The sequence below is a fragment of the Capricornis sumatraensis genome, chromosome 18 (assembly GCF_032405125.1).
Source record: "Capricornis sumatraensis isolate serow.1 chromosome 18, serow.2, whole genome shotgun sequence".
Classification (NCBI taxonomy): Eukaryota; Metazoa; Chordata; class Mammalia; order Artiodactyla; family Bovidae; genus Capricornis; species Capricornis sumatraensis.
The window spans coordinates 33,017,182-33,039,120 of NC_091086.1; the positions used below are offsets into that span (position 1 = coordinate 33,017,182).

At 38.4% G+C, this 21,939-nt stretch overlaps 1 protein-coding gene across 1 annotated transcript in view; it reads right to left on the minus strand.

Moving 5' to 3' along the window:
• The window catches only part of ITGA1 (integrin subunit alpha 1), a 170,614-nt gene that overhangs the window by 77,347 nt on the left and 71,328 nt on the right, over positions 1 to 21,939 (minus strand). Inside the window, exons 3-7 of the mRNA XM_068990757.1 lie at positions 20,328 to 20,440; positions 17,814 to 17,902; positions 17,582 to 17,693; positions 16,549 to 16,676; positions 3,030 to 3,178 (exon numbers count right to left, since the gene is read on the minus strand). Of these exons, the coding sequence (XP_068846858.1) occupies positions 3,030 to 3,178; positions 16,549 to 16,676; positions 17,582 to 17,693; positions 17,814 to 17,902; positions 20,328 to 20,440 (591 nt within the window). The remainder of the gene's footprint in view (positions 1 to 3,029; positions 3,179 to 16,548; positions 16,677 to 17,581; positions 17,694 to 17,813; positions 17,903 to 20,327; positions 20,441 to 21,939) is intronic.

Consider the following 21,939-nt stretch of genomic DNA (forward strand, 5'->3'; position numbering starts at 1 on the left):
AACTGACAGTTTTTGTTTGCTTTGTATCTGCGGCACACTTTCCCTTTATTAATTTCTTTTACTCACTTCACATTCCCCTCTGGAGTCTTGCACAAGAAGAGTACACTTTACTTAGGACTAAAACAATGAATGGATTTCATATAATACTTTCTTAGATTTTGGCATAAAATGTACCAATCATTGTACTGAATAGTCTATTTAAATATTTTACTTTGGTCAAAAGAAAATAAGAAAACAAAAGAAAGATAAATATTTCACTTTGGTCACGAGGACAAACAGCTGCAGTTTAGAATACACCAAAGAAACTCCTCTGGTTTTAGCCTCCCAATGGTTTGCCACGGTAAACATTAGTTCTACTGTAGATATACAGTAAATGCACAGTAGCGGGTATCTTGTGAGGAGGGAGAGAGGATTCTGGTGATGTGAGCAAAACAATGTCATCTGTCTTGTTTTCCCTTTAAAAGGACTTACAGCAAATATGACAAGATGTTAAGAACTGTTGATTTTGTTTGATGTGTACATAGAATTTTGTTGTACTGTTTTTTTTTTAAATTTTCAATTTTTCCTACAATTTTCAAAAGAGAAAAAGAAGCTTTTTTTTTTTTTTAATATTGACCACTGGGGAACTGTGTATCTCTGCCCTCTATACCAGACAAACAGATTTTTTTACTTCTTTCTATGTATAAAGGTGAAAAATAGATGTTAAAGTCTAGTCTTTAAATGAAATCTGGACATGGATATGATGAGATATCAATCCTGTTTACAATTCTGATTACTTTTCAGCAGGTGTCCCCAGCCTCCAGGATCAAATGCTTGATGATACGAGGTGGAGCTAATATAATAATAACAGAAATAAGGTGCACAATAAATGTAATGCACTTGAGTGACCCTGAAACCATCTTCCTCCTGCCCAGTCTGTGGAAAATTGTTTTCCATAAAACCAGTCCCTGGTGCTGAAAAGGCTGGGGACCATTATCTTAGAAGATTTCCAAAAATCTCCTGACTCTCTTGAAGATCAAGGCTATAACTGAATGAACATCAGCTGAAGGTGATGATTAAAAGACGTTCCTTAAAGAAAATCTGGTAGCTCTGAAACCAGGACTGGCTTTCTATGGGTAGCAGTGGCAGAGCTCATGTGTATACCCTTTATGTTTCAAATATCTCCTGCAAATTGTGTTTGACCCCCATTTACCACAATCCATTATTCTCTCTTTAAAGTAAGCATTGAACAGTCTGCATGGTTTTATACATTAATATACCCCAAGAGAATCCCTTTCTTTGGGACAGGAGAATCCAGGCTTTATGAGTAAATAATGTGAAGCAACGGAAAGAAAGACAATTTGGGGTAGGGATAAGGGGACACAAAAATATGTTTAACTAGGAAACACTGAAAATGGAAGTACGGATTCTAAATATTTAGAAATACTGTTTGAACTGATCCTGCCTGAAAGGAATAAAGAACAATTAAACATGCAAAACTAATGTATAGGAAGAGTACTTAGCAATATCATTATGGAGTTTTATTTATATACAAAATTCAGTAAACTCTATGTCCCACAGCTAGACCCTCTGTGAAAACACAGAGGCAAAAGCCATATAGGGACATGGTATTTAGAGTGGTATTTATGCAGGAGCAAATGCAGTCAGAATATTTGTCAGTGAGTTTTCAAAGATGAATATTCATTCTTAAGTGGTTTCCTTTGGAGGACACAGCTCCCTACAGGCTCAGAGTTTCAAAGAACAGTTTGATTTACTTTGAATGTACAGCCACATTTAGTCAATTATTTAAGAATGCGCACTCAGCACACCTAAACAAGTGCACTTCTGTGCATGCAAACTGGTGATCCTGTGGGCAGGTAAATGGAAAATTACCCCGTTTGTGGTTATTTTTCTCACGGGCCCCATATTAACTATAACCACATGCTTTTGTAACATTTATGAGTGTGAAGTGGAACATGAAGTTTAAAATTTTTGAAGATCAAATCCATTTTTTGGAGTATCCATATTAACCATTTTAGCCCTCTTAGAACATGGATCTTAACTGGCAGATAGAATGAGAGGACGGGTTTTTCAGAGGCAGGTGAGTCCAGAAGTTGAAGGCTCTTAAGAGAAGGATCCTTAACATTAGTCATACTGCTCATTAGATTTCCTGTGATTTTGGTACTGTTTAGTTTTTGTTCGGAAGCTTTCATGGTGATTAAGGGGGAGGAATAAGCAGAAGAGCTGAGTGGGATCAGAAAAAATACAGAAAAGAGGATGCCCTACACTGTAAGGAAAGGACAGTTCTGTAGATTCTTGTAGAATGCAACTCAGCCAGAATGGATTATGTGTGCTCCATGGAGGAGACTGCAGAAGGGAGGAAAGGAGGAATGTCAATTAGAGGGAATTTGGGGAAAGTGAGGAAGGAAAAGAGAGGGTACCAATGATGAAATCCTTTCCCCTTTTCAACCTTTTCACTGAAAATGTTTCAAATAAGACGTTTAATTTGCCTTCTTAAAAACTCTTATTTGAGAGCTTCAACAACCCTACATTTGTAAATTTAAATCTGTGTTGCTGCTGCTGCTGCTAAGTCGCTTCACTCGTGTCCGACTCTGTGCGACCCCATAGACGGCAGCCCACCAGGCTCCCGCATCCCTGGGATTCTCCAGGCAAGAACACTGGAGTGGGTTGCCATTTCCTTCTCCAATGCATGAAAGTGAAAAGTGAAAGTGAAGTTGCTCAGTCGTGCCCGACTCTTAGCGACCCCATGGACTGCAGCCTACCGGGCTCCTCCACCCATGGGATTTTCTAGGCAAGAGTACTGGAGTGGGGTGCCATTGCCAGGTGGTGCTAGTGGTAAAGAATCCGCCTGCAATGCAGGAGACCTGAGACTAGGGTTCAATCCCTAAGATCTGGTTGGGAAGGTCCCCTGGAGAAGGAAATGGCACCCCACTCCAGTATTCTTGCCTGGAGAATCCCACAGACGGAGGAGCCTGGCAGGCTACAGTCAGCAAATAGTTGGACACAACTGAGTGTCTGAACACACATACCTTGCTGTGTCTATTCCGAGGGCTGTCATGGTCTGCCGGCCACCTCTCTGGACTATTCCTTTTGCTGCAACAAGCACCTCTTCTGTCGATGAGTACTTATTGAGGTTGAACTCATGAGTTACATTTTCTCCATACTGTACAATTCCAACCTGAAATACCAAGTCACTGTGTTATCCATCTAGCCGACTTCCATTTTAATTGTCTACAGTTTAAACACATGGATCAGATGTAATAATACAAGTTAGTCTTTCCGAAGGGTTTAAAACTCTACCAGTACACAAATCCTGCTACTTTGACAGCAATAATCATTGCCATTTGTGAATATTCATATCCCAAAGGACACAAATGAGAGTGCTTTATTAAACCTCTCAAATGATTGGTTTCTCTCTTCAACAGTGTTTACTGAACGACTTTGGCAGGCTTTGAGATAGAACATGAAACTGACATGGTCTCTGCCTTCATGGAGCTTCTAAACTAGAGGCAGAGAGAGAGATTAAACACAAGAATTATTCAAACACAGCTTCACCTGCAAACTGTGAAAAAGGCTGTACTAACAGAAAAGCTATTACTGGCAAGTATAACCTAGAAGCGTAATTTAAAAGAGGGGCTCAGGGAAGCCCTTTCAGAAGTGATATTTGAGACTTAAAAGATATATGCTAGGAGGGTAGAGGCCCGTCCTGGATGGCAAGTGTGAGGGTGGATGGGGTCTGCACTAAAGGAACTGTGCCTGGGAAGAAACTGAGATGGCAAAGAGGTAGATGCTCTGAGAACAGAAATGAAGTCAATGAGTCTGGACCGAGCTAGGAGGAAAGAGGGGAGCGAGATGAAGTTGGACAAATGATCAGGGATGCTTTTGGCAAGGACACATGTGTGCTTCCTGTTTCAAGTAGCTCAGCTATAGCTTCATGGCTCCTAAATTAGCCCTTCCCTTTCTCGTTCTCCGTCTTCTCTCTCTCTCTCTTACTGCCATACTCCTTTCATTTCTTCTTTCCCACAGGTGGGTAATGCAAGCAGTTAACTGCAAAGCCACCGTGAACTAAAAAGACTTTGAAGGTTAAGTGCAACTGATTCACTTCCTCTTGCCCATTTTCTTAATCCCTTTTCTGCACCCTCCTTTGAAGGTTGGTGTGAACCAATAAACTAACCTATATCAAGAACTGTGCCTGAAGTTACTCTTTGTTTAACCTTCCTACCCACAAATTAGGGACTCAGATATTTCTTTACCCAAAGAACTGTCTTTTTCTGAAAATAAATTTTTTTAAAAATTTCTGACTGTGCTAGGTCTTCATTGCTGCAAGGGCTTTCCTCTAGCTGTGATAGATGGGGGTGTGCGGGTTCTCACAGTGGTAGCTTCTCTTGTTGAGGAGCACAGGCTCCAGGGTGTGTGCACTTCAGTAGCTGCAGCTCCCAGGCTCCAGAGCACAGGCTCAGCAGATGTGGAACATGGGGCTCATTGCTCTGCTGTATGTGGAATCATCCTGGATCAGGGATGGAAGCCACGTCTCCCATATTGGCAGGTGGGTTCTTTACCACTGAGCCACCAACTTTGAATAGACTTTAAATTACTTTCCCAATGACCCTAACAGCTTTTAACCAGGAATCCAGGAAAATACTGAATAATTATTAAGGAAAACCATGTAGGTTTGCCATTGTCTTTGTGTGTCTAAATGCTCAGTGTAAGTAAAATTATTTTGTTATTTAGATATAATCATTGTGCCTAATTTACAGTCCCATGGTGAACAGAAGTTATTGAAAAGTACTAGGATTTAGTTGGGCAGTGCTGTGTTGCTGTAGAAGTTAACTGCTCATCCATTCAGGGCGTCTTACAGAGTTGGTTTTGTTTTTATTTCTCTTTGTTTAGATTTGATTAAGCAGGAGACTAAAGAACTTTGAAAACTGTCACTCCTGTTATTATTCTTAAATATTTTACTACTTGGATGACTCTATCAAACACCCTGGTCTCTTATTTATTTAACTTCCTTGGCTTTAGTAATCTTTTCCTCTAGCTCACCTGTCATCTGCTTCCAAGGTCTTCGCCTTGACCTTGTCATCTGGAAAAACTGCAGCACCTCAATCTCAATGTCAAGTGTTCTTCTCTCTGACCATTAACTTTGGCTCATTTACCTAGTATATCTAATTCATCAATTCCTTGACCACATTAAGACTTCCAATTAATTCATATATGTTACTTTATTTTTGTATCCAACCTAGATTCCATGATCCATCAGCATAATCATTTACTTGCAAACATTTATCTCCTTTAGCCTTTTGCCCCCTGCATTAACTAATTTGGCTAAGTTCCAACTGTGGTTAAGTCCAAATATCTCCTCTATGAGTGACCCTGTGACACTGAATGCTGTTAGACAAAAACCACGTACCTCGTAGACTGGTTTCACTTTAAAGTTTTGCTCATGAATCTCAAATGAGGTTGCACACAGCACTGCCCAACAATCCTAGTACTTTTTAACAGTGAGTGTGCTCCCTTCAGTCAAATCCTGGTGATAAGGTGCTAACTCCTCAGGAAAAAGACGGCATCTCCTTTGCACATGGGGAGGAGTTCACGTGAGAAGAGAAGGAAATCATGCCAACTAAATAAGGCTGCTTTATGATGTAACACTTAACATTTATAACATACTTTTCATATCTTAGAGAACATACTATGAGCTATTGTATTATTGGGGAAAATTGGGAAAACAGCTTGGTAAGTCAGATATCAATGTTTTATGTCTTATATCTATCCTATCTATCTCTCGATCTCTCTGTCTACTTAACATATATCTCACTTTTATAAGCTCATTCTTCTGTAAATGTTGGGATATAAGAGAACTTGTAACGACTCATTCCCTCACCCTTTGTGTACACTTTGCTTCTCACAGCTGTACCCGAGACTTTCATCAGATGACTGTCCTTGGACTGCTGGAGCTGCTTTGCCCCACAGGTCCCAAGAGGCAGCAGTATCTGGAGTTTTCTCCTGCCTCATCCCTTGCTCTGCTCCACAGGCAAGGCCTGAGTGCTGGCAATGCAGGATTGGCCCCTTGACTTAACCTGGGGCCCCTTCCAGACCCAGCTGAAGCCTCAGCTTCACCGGAGGCCACATGCTTGCTTGCCCTCCACGGCTGCTCTGTTTTGCTCCCCCAAATCCCTTCCTATTTTCTTTTGGAAGCACTTCCTTTGTAAACTGCTGTCACTTGACTCCTGCTCTCAGAGTTTGCATCTGGGGGATTGGGTCTAGGGCCGTTATTATCTACACTTCTGCATTCTTTCTTCAGCCCAGGCCAGACATCGCTGACTGCCCTGAACCTGGACCATGGCAGTCATGGGCTCTACACTGCTGACCTCCTTCCCTCCATTTCCACTGTCTTCAGATCCTTCTACATAGTGATGGTAGATGAACTGTGTTAAGAGTCTGCTTTTATCACATGCCTTCGTTATTCAAAAACTCCAATAACTCTTCATTGCCTACATCAATGACTTCGAAATATACTTTAAAAGAGAACTGTAATTCTAATTAAAATAGAAAATAGATACAACTTCAAGCTGCTTCTTGAAATACTAGGCCTATAGGTTAAAATTCAGTTTTCCCCCACTGAGTTTCAGCCACCCAACCATCTGGCCCTACCTTCTCTTGTCATCCTCATTTTCCAGATTCTACCCAGACCAAATGCCCTTCTGTATCCCTGCAACTAAGCTAAGTCCCACCCATTTGGTAAGATTCAAGTTTCACTTTCTATGCAACTTTGTCCACCTAGTTGCCAATAGAGCCCATAGTGATCTTCCCTTTCTCCAAACTCTGAAGCAAACTTGTCTGTGCTGCTCTTGTGAGCATAGCAGTCTTCTCAGCTTTTGTACACGATTTATCTCTCAACGACATTAAAGTTCGGAAGGGGCAGGCGGGGTAAAGAGCAGGACTGCATCATAGCTGTTGGTATTCTCTTATCCTGGACCACTATTTTGCTTTGCTCACAGTTGACCCTCATGCATTCTTCCTAGATGAGTGTACCACTTCACATAGGCAAGTAGAAAACTGAGATAGGAGGGAAATAATGATAAGCAGAAAAAGAGAGATATGAAGAAGCGTGGGAAATTAGTAGAGCTGGCAGTGGGAACTCACATCTCAGGAGAATGACATTCAGTGTAGGTCTCTGGATGATACGGGGGTTCTTATTTTCTTAGGAATCAGATAGAATAAGGTTTCTTCTGTGTTTTCCTCAGAAAAGGGTGCCATTTACTAATTTTCATCACAGGAAAATAGTCACATCACTAAATGTATGTAATGCTTTGTGTGAGACTCACTTTAACAGGAGTGATTTAAATTCCAGCTTAGTTTATAAATTTAATGCAGGTGAAACAGATCTGTACTAGCATAATGGGTATAGGTTCATATATAACCAAGTCAAATAAATATGAGAATTAAATAATGAGAGAAAAAGTGATGAACACACATGGTGAGGGAATGAATAGAAGAGAGAATCACAAGCATATTTATTGTCTCACAGATAAGCCCTCAGGGAAGGAGGATCCAGCTTCCTAAACAAGCTGCCCAGGTCAAGAACAGACAGCTAGTTATAAAAGTAGAATGTGAGAAAGCAAAGCAGTCTTGAGCCTGGAAGTTCTGTCAAGGATGATCATTAAAGACATTTAAATCATTTCAGAAATTGAAGAAAAAGATAAAAAACCAATAATCATCATGTTTGACTTGAAGCAGCCAATTGTTTTGGAATGGTCCAATACAGACCATACAATTGATCCAATACAGACCATATCATTCCAATTGTATTGGAATGGTCCAATACAGACCCTCCCAGAGGATGGAGCTAAGCAGAGAACTGGAGAGGAGTAGCAAAGAGAGAACGATTCTAGGCACTTTTACTAAATGAAAAAAAAGGAGGCAGAGACGGCAGCTAAAAGGCACATCTGGGTTAGCTGTGGGCCTTCTTTAAGGGAGAATGGGAAGAGTAGCCTATGGCATCAGTATAAGATAAGTGGGTGAAGATAGTAAAATTAGATTCTTTTTTAAAAAGATTTTTGATATGGACCATTTTAAAAGTCTTATGGAATCTGTTACAACATTGTCCTGTTTTCTATGAGGTTCTTTTTTGGCTGCTAGGTATGGGGGATCTTAGGTCCTCACCAAGGGATCGAACCCACACCCCCTGCATTGGAAGGTGAAGTTTTAACCACTGGACTGCCAGATAAACCCCAACAATAAACTCTTACAAAGTGAGGGATGAGTAACAATAGAGGAACAGTTACTTTTCAGAGACAACTGTCAGGGACACATTTAGCTCCTGGGGAGATACAGTTTGAACTTCTTGATTAAGTAGTTATAATTGCAAGTTGATTCACTATAGCATAAACGAGGCACACAACTGGCTGAGAATCCTGCTACATGAGCAAGAGGAACACTTAGGACCTCCCACTTCACATTAAAATTTACATTCATGATTCAGATAAACCCACACTGGGAATACTAACTTTCTAAGTTGCTAGGTACAATTTTTTTAAAAGTCCATAATCACATACTTTCAGAAAGCAATCATTAAAACAAAGTTTAACAGTTTTTCTGTCTCTGTCTGCCTCCCTCTGTTGCAAGTGAAAAAGGCCACAAATTTCAAATAACATAAAAGAGCAAGGCTTTCCCTTACTCCTGAATTGCTCTGCACTGACAAAAGTGGATTATTCTGAAAGTGCTCTCAGAGTTTTTAATATGAAAACATGCGTTGTGAATCACAAATTGGAAGACCTGATGTATTTTATTCTTAAATAAGGGAATTTATTTTTTATGTGGAACATGTTCCACATCTCAAACAACATAGCTTGGAAAATATTATTTTATTCAAATTGTGAATTACCTGCTTATAAAGATCAATTCATTGTTCTGCTTCATTCATGCCTGTTATATTTATGTCACACTGTCATGGATTGCTTCCCAGGTGGTGCTAGCAGTAAGGAACTCACCTGCCAATGCAGGTAGACATAAGAGATGCAGGTTCAATCCCTGGGTGGGAAGATCCCTGGAGAAGGAAATGGAAACCCATTCCAGTATTCTTGCCTGGGAAATTCCATGGACAGAGGAGCCTGGTGGGCTACAGTCCATGGGATCACAAAGAGTTGGACATGACTGAAGTGACTTAGCAAACAGTCATGCATTGCAGTTTTCCAAATATAGGCCTTGACTTTAAGTTGGAAGTTTTTCAGGATTAGGGACAAAATTTCAGAGTTTGTTATTTATATTGCTATACACCTAGCATAATACTTGATCAATAAGATACTTTGTAAACATCTGCTGAATTAAAATGAATTATCCAAATGGCTTCCTTTCTTTTAAGAGTAGAGCAAGAAGGGAAGTGAATGTGAGGAATATGGAAGGAATGATGCTGTTAAAAATCACAAAAATTACCATTTTTTTCTCATAAAAAGTCACAAAAGAATGACAAGAGAGTTTAAGAAAGAGAAATGTTTAAAGTAGTTATTATATATACTACATCAAGGAGTTATGAAGGAATGGAATTATCTCCTCCTTTAGAATTCTACTGTTACCTTGTATTGTTAAGTTAGAGTTATAACGCCAGTGCCTAAATTGTAATGCCCAGCATGAGTTTAGTTTCTGGGCTTTCATTCAACAGTTAATACTATCTAATCAATGGCCTCTTTAGGGGAATAATGACAGGGAAGCACCATAAAGTTTTCTGTGTGTTTGCAGGATGTACAACTGCTTTACATAGTAAGTCCTCAGTCTTTGGGTCTGGTCATTTTATGTTTTCTTTTACCAAACTACAGTGCAAAAGCCCTGCCTTACAACATGCTTCTACTGTAATTAATTAGAGTATGAATTCAAGTTAACTGTCAACACAAACCATTCTGAGACCATGTTAACTGCAACTGGGCTTAACCTTTGTCTCTACGGAGAGGCATATGAACAGGACTGGCTCACAGGTAAATGAAATGAATTCTCAGAAACACAATAAAGTTGGTTATATGATAGGTCTTTAGTTGGTCTCTTGCTTGATGGAAGGTGATGCAATGAAATTGACTTATACTCAAAAATATGAGGCTAGAAGGTGTTAAGAGGGGGAAGACTATGGGAGAAATTGAGACCAGAGGTGAATGGGGCTACATGTGTTGAACACCTGAAAAGAAAAGCCTAAAACACAATGTTCAAAGAATATTCAAACTATCACACAATTGCACTCATTTCACATGATAGCAAAGTAATGCTTAAAATTCTCCAGGCCAGGAGTCAACAGTATGTGAATGAACCAAGAACTCCTAGATATTCAAGCTGGATTTAGAAAAGGCAGAGGAACCAGAGATCCAATTGCCAGCATCCGCTGGATCACTGAAAAAGCAAGAGAATTCCAGAAAAATATCTGCTTCATTGACTATGCAAAAGCCTTGGATTGTGTGGATCACGACAAATTGTGGAAAATTCTTAAAGAGATGGGAATACCAGACCACCTTATCTACTTCCTGAGAAACCCTTATGCAGGTCAAGAAGCAACAGTTAGAACCAGGCATAAAACAACAGACTGGTTCCAAACTGAGAAAGGAGTATGTCAAGGCTGTATATTGTCACTCTGTTTATTTAACTTATATGCAGAGTACATCATGCAAAATGCTAGATGAAGCAAAGCTGGAATCAAGACTGCAGGGAGAAATATCAATAACCTCAGATATGCAGATAACACCACCCTTATGGCAGAAAATGAGGAGGAACTAAAGAGCCTTTTGATGAAGGTGAAAAAGGAGAGATAAAAAGCTGGCTTAAAACTGAACATTCAAAAAAGGAAGATCATGGCATCTGGTCCCATCACTTTATGCTAAATAGAAGGGAAAACAATGGAAACACTGACAGATGGTGACTGCAGCCATGAAATTAAAAGATGCTCGCTCCTTGGAAGAAAAGCTATGACCAACCTAGACAGCATATTAAAAAAGAGAGACATTACTTTGTCAATAAAGGTCCATCTAGTCAAAGCTATGGTTTTTCCAGTAGTCATGTATGAATGTGAGAGTTGAACCATAAAGAAAGTTGAGTGCTGAAGAACTGATGCTTTTGAACTGTGGTACTGGAGAAGACTCTTGAGAGTTCCTTGGACAGCAAGGAGATCTTACCAGTCAATCTTAAAGGAAATCAGTCCTGAATATTCACTGGAAGGACTGATGCTGAAGCTGAAGTTCCAATACTTTGGCCACCTAATGCAAAGAGCTGACTCATTAGAAAAGACCCTGATGCTGGGAAAGGTTGAAGGCAGGAGGAGAAGGGGATGACAGAGGATGAGATGGTTGGATGGCATCACTGACTCAATGGACATGAGTTTGAGCAAGCTCTGGGAGACGGTGAAGACAGGGTAGCTTGGTGTGCTGCAGTCCATGGGGTCACAATAAATTGGACATGACTGAGCATCTGAACAACCACAAAAACACAATGTACATCAGTGTCTTGGCAGGAGAGAGCCCCCACAATCAAGTCTCTTCTAGCTCAATGACTTCATGAAGCTGAGTGGCAGAGTGAGAGATGGTGGTCACTACAATAATGATTTTTAACACAAAGAGAAATTTAAAAATTCCAGAAATTACATTTTTCCAACATAAATGACTTGCCTCCTATTTGCTAGGCAACGCACAAGCTCTGAACTGTATTCTGTAAATAGAAGGATTAATGCACAACACTGTCATTATGGAATTCACATTCCACCAGGAGAGATAGAATCATGAAACAAAAAGCGATGCTTCTGAGTGAGGAGAGCAGTTGATTAATGGTGTGCAAATGCTGTGGGGATGTGGAAGGGAAGGGAGTTTTGGGCGGAATAGCCATAGAGAAAGTCATATTTGAATTGAGTCTCAGAAGTTCGCCTAGCACATGGGGACTGGGGTGGAGAAGGGCTTCCCAGGCAGAGAGAATCCTGTGAACACAGAGCAATGTGTTTAGGGAAGGCCAAGGCAGGAGTGACTGCAGGGCAGGAAGAGACGGAGGCAGTGCACAGCAGTAGGTGACAAGTGACTTATAATTCACTGGAGAGCTTGAGTATTATTCAGCAGACAGATAGGAGACAGGAGATTTTTATCCAGGGAAATGTCATGATCTGAACTTTACATGGGAAAAGTAATTCAGATGAGTGATGGATGGAGATAGGGGACAGCCGAGACAAGGAGGCTAGAGAAAGAGATTCACCTCATTCACAGTACAACCTGAGACCAGGGTTTGGCTGCATGCCTCAGACAGCCTTCTCAGACCTCAAAACAATGCATCAGCCCTCATATTTAAGGCTCCTAGGAAGCGGCCATAAAATGTGTAGTAAAAAGAAAGATAAATAATATTCCTAAAATTTAATTAATTTCCCCCTTTCATTTTGCCTGGTTTAATGTTATGCTTCACTCTTGATGGGAACAATCTAGACATTGTTCCATTAGTATATTTCACTTTTATATCAAGCCTCACAATTTACTGGTTTTATTTAGGGTAATGCACTTGTATATGGCATATTTATATCATTCTCATTTATTATTAAAAGCAATGTTATGTTTAGGTATTGAGGATCAATAAGACCTCCATAACGTTTATACCATCATATCTTTTATGGCAAGCTCAGAGTGCTTCAGGTTTGTTTTTATAGGTGGTTTTTTAAAAGGTGATTTTATAGCCTTTACTCTGTCTTAGATAAAAATTTGGCTTGCAAAAGTTCCTTGACTATGTTTGCAAAAGTCTTAATGGGACCACACAGAGACATGGGAGAAATTTTGAGTAACTATTTAGGGTTGATGTTTTTGTCATTTGCATTGCATTTTCCTAATGTATACTAATTGTCATATGGAAACTTTAACACAAGTTTTAAAATTTATTTTCTTCCCTCCCTTTCTTCCTTCCTTCTTTTTTTTTTCTTTTTTCTTTTTTTTGTGGAGGAGAAAATTACTTCCAGAAATGGTTCATATCTTTGAGACTACCTTCCAATAATTGCAATTACTACATGAAAAATCTATGACCGTAGAAAGTAGGCCATAATACTCGACCTTGATCAAGTGAATAACTGTAATTAATATAACAAACAGGAACTCACAAGGTATAATTAGAATGTAAATTTGGGGGGGCCCATGATCCCTGTAAAACTTATTTAGGGTTAAATTCTTCTGCTCTCACTGGATGGAAAAATAAATGTCTTATGGCTTTTCTTATTTTTAGTTTTAAAATATCTGTTTTTTAAAAAAGCTCTATATTTTAATTTAGGCTGTACAACATGAAATTGCTGTATTTGTAAGTCAAAAATGATCAAATGGCTTGAGGAGAGTGGATACATGTATATGTATGACTGGGTCCTTTTGCCGTGTACCTGAAACTGTCACAACATTGTTATCAGCTATACTCCAATATAAAATAAAAAGTTAAAAACATGATCAAATAGCAACAATTTCATACGGTTCAATCTACATTAAAACAAAATCAAGACAAAACATCAAGTTGACTTATAATTAAATCTTCTCTCCTCCTCCTTTTAAGGGAGGAGAGAAGCATGCAGTTGAGGAAGGGGCATGACTGGCTGTTTCTCTGTTTGTCTGCTCCCACCCTTTAGATTGCTAACTATAATTTCTGACATGGACAGAGGGAGGGAAAATAAATAAATAAAGGGCACTGAAATTCTACTGGTGCCGATCCAAGATGGATCAGGTTCTAATAACAGGCATTACCTCTTTAGTGGGCTCTTTGGAGATTTCCCTTCACCTGCATCCTCGCCTGAGTGAATGCATCTCACTACTGTGATCCCTAGGAATTGGGGATAGCGTCAGCTGTTCTGTGCAGAGGCTTCCACTCACTTCCAGGCGATTCTATGGACAGGAGCAAAAATGACTCCATGACAAGCTATGAGAAACATATGTTATTTGTACTGACAACTTTAGGTGTGAGGCCAATTCTAGCATTGTGACTTGCCTGTCAGCAGCCAGACATGTCTTGCCCTTTAGTGTAGGAGTCAGGCACTCAGCAATTGTGTGTCCCAGCTTTCCCAAGCTCACTGTATGATCCCACCAAAGACTCTCTCACCAGGCTCTTTCTATAGGGACCCTCTTCACAAATTTGGCCAACTCTATTTTTAGTGCCTTTATACCCTTGATATGGATGAGGAATCTGAGTCCCATATCTAGCTCTTAACTTTTCAGTTTTGCAACTTCTTCTGGGTAATACCTCTCAAAATTCATTTTTGTAGCTTCCCCTTTCAGGAATGGAGAGATAGGGAGGCTAAGTAACGGGGAGGGAAAATTTCAGAAGCTAATTCTGTGAATCTTAGGGCAGGATTGGGTGCTTCAAATGAAAAGAAAAGAAAAAAAAACTGAAGACAAAAAAACTATTTAAATTATGTTAGCAACCAACCAGGAGAAAAAATGATTCCTAAAGCAAATTGTTTGTCTTCAGAGAGAATTACTGTAAGACCACATGAAACAAAAGCACACTTTTTAGTATACATTTCTTTGAAATGAAAGTATCTTTTTAAATTACTATGGATGAATTTCTTATCTGACTGCACTAAAGGAAGATCAAACTTTAAAGAGCATTTAAATATATTGTACTTAAAACCCTATTAGAGTTTGGCAAAAGTGATGGCTTAGTGAATGTCCTTCTCAAACCCTTTTGTTTAGAGAATTACTTATGAAACTAGTCATTAATACAGCTTAAGCCAACATAGAAAAAGATTAGAAATCACTGAACTATAAACACTAAAACCCAACATATAAATAATATACTTAGAAGACTATTAAAATGCCAGCTAATGAAAAAGTCTCATTAAATGTTCATCTATCAGAGAAAAATGCAAAAATGCATTCAGTATGATACACACACTTATTCAACAGGTGCTCATTAAAGGTGCTAAAAGCCCAGCAAAGCACTGGGCTGACCACTAACAGGATAAAAAGAGATTTAAAGGCTTCAGTCTTGAGGTCTCTGTAATCTGGAGCATGCAGTAAGTACAGACACTCACATATCAACACAATAATTCATTAGTCCATGGTTTCTCAGCTTTAACCTGTTAAAAATTATGTGGGTTGCTTACTTAAAATGTAGGCTCTGTAGCCTCACTCTCAGAGATTCTGATTGTTAAAGTCTGGGGTACAATCCAAGTACCTCTGGGATTCAGAAGTGGGAATTCCATGAGCCACACTTGGAGAAACATTGTTATACAGAAGCTCCACGAAGGCAGTGGCAGTGTCTGTCTGTTTTTCCATGATTATCCAAACCCTCACACAGAGCCTAGTACATAGTAAACCCTCAGGAGAAACCTCCAAATAAAGGAATGAATGAGTCTGGCTAAACTCCACCATGAACGATGCAAGCAAAATATGACATGAAAACTCAGCAACTTAAGTAGCTCCTCCCTCAGTAGGAAGCAGGTTCCCTTGAGTGAAATCTGAAGATACCACAAATGACCCAGTGCATAGGGCTGCATTCTGAAACCTTTCTCTTTGTGGACTGGGGTCCTGGAACCGAGGAAATGTGGCCTGACTCTTCTCAGCAAGTGTGTGTCCCTTCCATTCATTGGTAGCATCTGGACCCCAGGGTTCACCCCCATTCCTCTGAATAGAGCCACTGTTCCCTCCCAGAGAGACATATAACTCCACGAAGCCCACTCTGGCAGGCTGGAATTCAAATGGTGCTGGACAGAACAGCTCTTCTATTGGGACTCTCATGACTGAAATGTAAAATTAATTATAGCTCTCATAGATGGAAACATCAGAACTGCAGCAGAGTTCGTTGAGCATATAAGCAATTGATTGTTAGCTGTTTACAAAACTGAGTTGCAGGCACCAATCCTCACTGAAGCAGTGCTTATTCCTCTAAAATAGCCTTGTAGGTTTTCTTCCTAAAGTTGTGGAGCAACTTCAACCATGTCACAGCTGCACTAATTTTCACAAATCGCTACAAAGAAATAAAATTTTTACAGTGAAATAGATCAATGTAAAAGTAAAATCAAATATTCAGATGACCCCCAAATACTACAGATTTTTAAAATACTCCATTTTTTCCCTAAGGGTCCCTGGTGGCTCAGACAGTAAAGAATCTGCCTGCGATGCAAAAGACCCAGGTTCAATCCCTGGGTCAGGAAAATTCCCTGGAGAAGGAAATGGCTACCCAATCCAATATTCTTGCCAGAAGAACTCCATGGACAGAGGAGCCTGGCGGGTTACAGTCCATAGGGTCACAAACGAGTCAGACCCAACTTAGCGACTAACACAAAAATACTCCAAGACTGTCATTAGTTTTTGGAAAGAAAGGATGGATAAGAAGGTAAAACAGGATGGATAAAACAAGTGGAAGGGAGAAAGCTCATTGTTGGGAATGTGGTAATAGAGAGGAGAGCTGTGATTAGCAGTTTAAATTCAGGTATGTCAGAGCAGGCAATTTTATATGGAATAAAAAGTTCATCCTGAATTTCAGCTTTATTGGTGAATTTGTATTCCGAATATAATCTTATTAAAAATCTCTGCATATGTATCTTAAGGACAACAGAAATCAAAACATGAAGTCACATACCTGTGTCTGTTTAGGACCAATATCCATTCTTTTAAGAAGGTCATTTAAAAAAGCTGTAACACTTTCCCAGGGGTAAATGCTGTTAGAACCATCCAGCACGATGACTATGTCTAGCTGAGTGCTACATTCTGCAAGAAAAATAGTCAGTCATGCACATCTGGCATCTGTCTTTAGAGGAATATGAAATGGTTTCATGGTTCAAAGAAGCTCATTTTGGAAGATGATGTTCTTCAGGGCTTCCCTGGTGGTCCAGTGGTTAAGAATCTGCCTTGCAATGCAGGGGACGGGTTCAATCCCTGGTCCGGGAAGATCCCACATGCCACAGAGCAGCTAAGCCAATGAGCTAAAACTACTGAGCCCTCATTCTGCAACTACTTAAGCAGAGCCCACCCACCACAACTTGAGAGTAGCTGCCACTCGCCACAGCCAGAGAAAGCCCGCATGCAGCAACTAAGACCCAGCACAGTCCAAAGTAAGTACATAAAATAAACACATAAATAAATCTTTTTTTAAAAAGATGATGTTCTACAAAATGGACACATTACTTTTAAAACCAGAAAAAAAAAGAGTCTTTTAAATAAAAAGTAAAGGTGATAAATATTCACTGCATTCAGTAACAATTGGTTTGGGATTCACATCAAGTAAAATACATCTCTACTTAATTTTAATCAACACTGTACAAGTTATCTTTGGAAATTTTTTCAATATTAATTCTGTATACAGTTCTCATTCCATGTGTATTTCAAATGAGTTTATCTTCTTCAAAGAAATTCACCCTTTAAATAAAAACAATGTGACAGCTTTAGCTATGATGATTAAATATGACTCTGTGAAGGTTACTTACACTAATATCAGTTCCAAAAATAGCAGTGAGGTTTGGTTATATATTGGCAAAGCAAACATTTACCTAAATTGGTAATGCTGGTAGCCAAGAAAATACTTCAAGCTTTTTGGTATGCTCCTGTGTATACATATATCTCATCCATTGCTTATGCTTTTTAAACATTGCAAAAATACTGCATGAAATCTGTACCTTTTACAGGGGCAATGGAGTTCACGACTTGAAATGTGGGGCTGACATCAGAACAGATTCCAGTTGTGTAATGCAAATGTCCACATCGATAGGCATACAAGGGCCCACATGCCTTTTAAAAAATTAAAAAAATTGAAACCATTAGATTAAAAATTACATAACAGATTTTTATGAAGATTTATGATCATAGAATTCCTAGTTCATTAACCATCATTACTCTTCCTTTTCTTACCAGAAACCCTCCTTTTGGGTTGGTGACTAAAGTTGATCCAAATGTCATGTTCTCCTTTACTTCTGTGACATTGGGAATTGATGTATTAACTAAAAATAGAAGAAACTTTTATGAGAGTGGAAAACAAAGTAAAATTAAGTGTCTTCTCATAAAAACCTTCTGTTTGCTTTCTTCATATCATAGGACATTCTTCTTTTGGTTCAACTAAATAATCTTCGAAGTATTATTAAGGAGTATAATAAACAAGCAAAGGCAGAAAACTGGCTTTTGTCTCAGAAGCTTTGTCTGGATCACTGTCACAAATACTTTTGCTGAACTGTAAAAGAATGCACAACTATCAGGGCAATCAGAACTCAGGACAGCCTTTCACATATTTTTTGCTAATTAAAATAAATGAAATATTTAGTCTCAAAATGTAGATACAAAGTAAATTTATACACTTATCTTATATGTTATATCTACATGTTAAAAATGACCAATGACAAAACGATTTCTGGCAAGAAGAAGGAAAATGGGTAGAAGACCAGAAAAGGAAACTCAAACCCAAGATTTTAACCATTACATTCATCATCACAGGGTCATTAACAGGGTTACAAAGAAAACCAAAGCAAGATTAGAGCAGTGGTCAGGATGTTTGGATAAAGACACAATGAAGGGACCCCATTTGACATTACAAATAAGAACATTGGGCCCTAAAACATGCAGACCTGGCCAAAAAGAAGTTCCACTCACATCAAAAAAGGAAAAAAATAAAAAGATTAGACAGGAAAGGCAAAAACTTCTAAACCCTGCTTAACAGAGTGTTAGAATATTTAAAAGTGGCAAAACTCAAGTTCGAGAAAGACTCGTCTCACTGTTGATGCCTATAATTTTTTCTTACTGTAAGTTTACATGGGAAATGGAAGCAGAGATTGATTCCTGAATGGTCACAGTGACATCCTAATCTGAACATAGTCTTTGTCTCGGAATCCAGTCTGGTTGCTTTGAAAGCACCTGGAACTGGTCTTGAATAATCTCGATTAGAGGTTTTAATACTAGGGTCAAGCATTCCTGGGATGTTAGGAACTATAGCAGAAACTTTCCTATTGTTCTTAATCTAGCCAGTCTCCATGTTACCGTTGAAATTCTATTCCAGTTTCCAATAATGGAGGAGTAGCTTCTATCAGAACAACCCTTTTGTAAACAACAACTATAAACTTTAGGAAAAGGAAAAAAAATATGGAACAATCACCCGAAGGTATTGGAAAACAATCCAAACCAGGCAGAAACTGGAAGAGAGTCTATACTTGTGAGGAGGTTAGCACTAGACGAGTTTCCTGTTTTTGTGTTTGTTTGTTTTCCCCAAGGGAAGGCCTGAGCCAGTGGCTAAACCTCAAATAGGATGCACAGTCTTCCTGTCTAAAAGAAACAGAGGACAGAGAATGGGGCAGTGATAGTCATGTCAAGTGAAGGGGGGGGTATTTTGGAAAGGAAAGCCACAAGAGGAGAGTTTCAATATACACAGATATATTCTTTCCAAAGATCTAAATGACCTGAATTGTACATGTGCAGAGTAAACTTCACACAGCCCAGCTAAAAAATTAGAAGAATTGAGTAGAGATTTTAAGGGCTTCCCACTGCTGTTTGGAAATTGACTGCAGCCAAGTCAACTGCCTGCTAAAACAAAAAGTTAAGACTTTTCAAAGACACATAACAAGATCTAGAATCTCCACACTTATAATTCAAAAATTTAATCCAGGATACAATCCAAAGTCACTAAACATAAGAAGAAACAGGAAAATGTAACCTAACTCCAAGAGAAAGGTAATAAATGGAAAGTGACATTGAGATATTCCAGATGTTGGAATTATCAAGTGAGGATATTAAAGCAGCTATTAAAGCTATGCTCTTGAATATTAAAAAAAAAAAAAGGTCATAATGAACAAGCAGGAATTTGAAAAAAAACTGAAAAATACAGCATCTTAAGAAAACCTGCAGAGGTTGAGTCATTTCCAAGGCACTTAATACTGTACAGAACACTGACAGGGTTCTAATTCCTACACAGCTCTAGCAGGACTTTTCTAATCATGTTCTAACTATGGTATTTCAATCAAATACATATATTTCAATATAAATTTACCTTATGCTATTCTCTTTTTTAAAAAATTAAATTTCTCTATTACAATTTCCTTGTGTGCTATTTTCTTAAAAAATACTAAGTTAAATTTTGTGGAGTAAATGTAATGAATAGGTTTATTTAGAAAATTTCTTTTGTGTTACTGCCGAGTTTACAAAGGATTCTGGACAATGGAGGCAGTTAAAAGTTACAGAACTAGTAAGACCTCAGTCTACGGCTATTCTATGATGAATTTCTAAAGCAAATGAAAGGCAGAAGGAATAAAAATATGTGAATGATAAAAACTGAAGAATTTTTATAGATGACTTCTGGTACTTTCTTGACTTGGTTGAAATTTACTTTCAGTGTGAATGCTGGGCATCATTTAGGATCAGACTTAACATTTTGACTTTACATACCTGGGAGATCCAACTTTATGCAAGGTAATGGTTCACTTCGCCCAACTGGACACTTATAGACATCTCCAGTTCTGTTCTTGGGTTGGCCAACTAAAGGAGACCCAATAAGCACCCTGGAAGTTAAAAGAGTCAATTAACATTTTTCAATAATGAGAAACATTTTATTTTTGTTACTGTATGACTAGTTCTAAGATGACTGACAGTAGCTCCATAGACAGAATAGTTAACCTCAGTAATTTAATGTTATTTAAAATAAGCAGAGTGTCTTCTCCAAATTGCAGATTGATTTAATAAAGAAAAAACAATAAAATATACAGGAGAGAGACTTAAGAATATTTTATTTTCTTGTATCATGTTACCTTAATATATTTTTTATCTGGTGGATGAAAGCATAATTATTGGTTAAGCCTGGTGCTGTGTTAGTTTACAAAACACACATGGAAGTATAAATGACTTTTTCCCAAGAGAAACTGATAATTTAGAGAAGTCAGGAAAAAGATACATTAGATCATCAGATTTAATGTTAGTATATGCTTAGTTTGTAAGTACTTAGAAAATAAAGATAGTTATGAGACAGGTTAAAATCACTTATTTTTTTAGACAGAAATATGAAAACATTCTAACAATAATTAATGGAAAAGTATAATCATGATTTATTTTAGTGCTGCAAAAGCCGTTTAACAAAGCCCCCTATAATAACTTCAGGAATACAATGGATGAATGTAATTGAATGTTAAAATACTTGTTGGGATCCACAGCTGCTCATTCATTGCTGGCTAAACAGCTACATCCAAGACACTGATTACTAGCAACCAAGGACTCTAATTATGTACCCTAAGACTGTACTTTGGGTTGACTTAGTCTATATCTTTGTTAATGACTTAAGTGAAGACACAGAAAGCATAAAAGTATTCTTCAAGTAAATCAGTATACCTATGTGGGCATTCAGAAGTGTCCTAACATTTTGGAACAAGAAATTTAAACTAGTAAAATTTAATAAGAACCTATGTAAATAATTTCACTTATCTTGTGTACTATTATCTACATCAGAAGAGAATGTGAGAAATCTGATTTAACAGAAGTTCATGTGAAAAAGTCATGGAAGATTTAGTTGACAGAGAGAAAACAGGAGCCAACAGTGTATTTTAGAGCCAACAAGGCTAATGCGACCTTAGGCTGCACTGCTAGAAATAGATGCCCTGGTCAAGGAAAGTGATAGCCCCTTTGTGCTCTGCACTGTCGGGACATGTCTGGAATCTCCAAATTAAGAGAGACATAGGCACAATGGAATGTATTTAGGAGGCTATGACTTAGACAGTTCACAGCCTGGTAATTTTGTCAGACCAGAGATGCTCAAGGGAAAGTTGGGGAGGTTTAGTGTGGAGAAAAAATATCTGAAGGAGAATTGAAAGGTTGTAAAGGGCTGTAGGTGGATTGGGCATGCCTTTTTAAATTTTTCAAAATTTGAAAGTTTGCCATATATAAAAGGGAAGGGATTTTTAATGGAAATGATTTTTATAACAATTTTAAATATTGAACTGTTGAACAGAATACCTAAAACATGGTTGTGATATAATGCCGTTGCAAAGCCATTTCTGATATACATAAATAA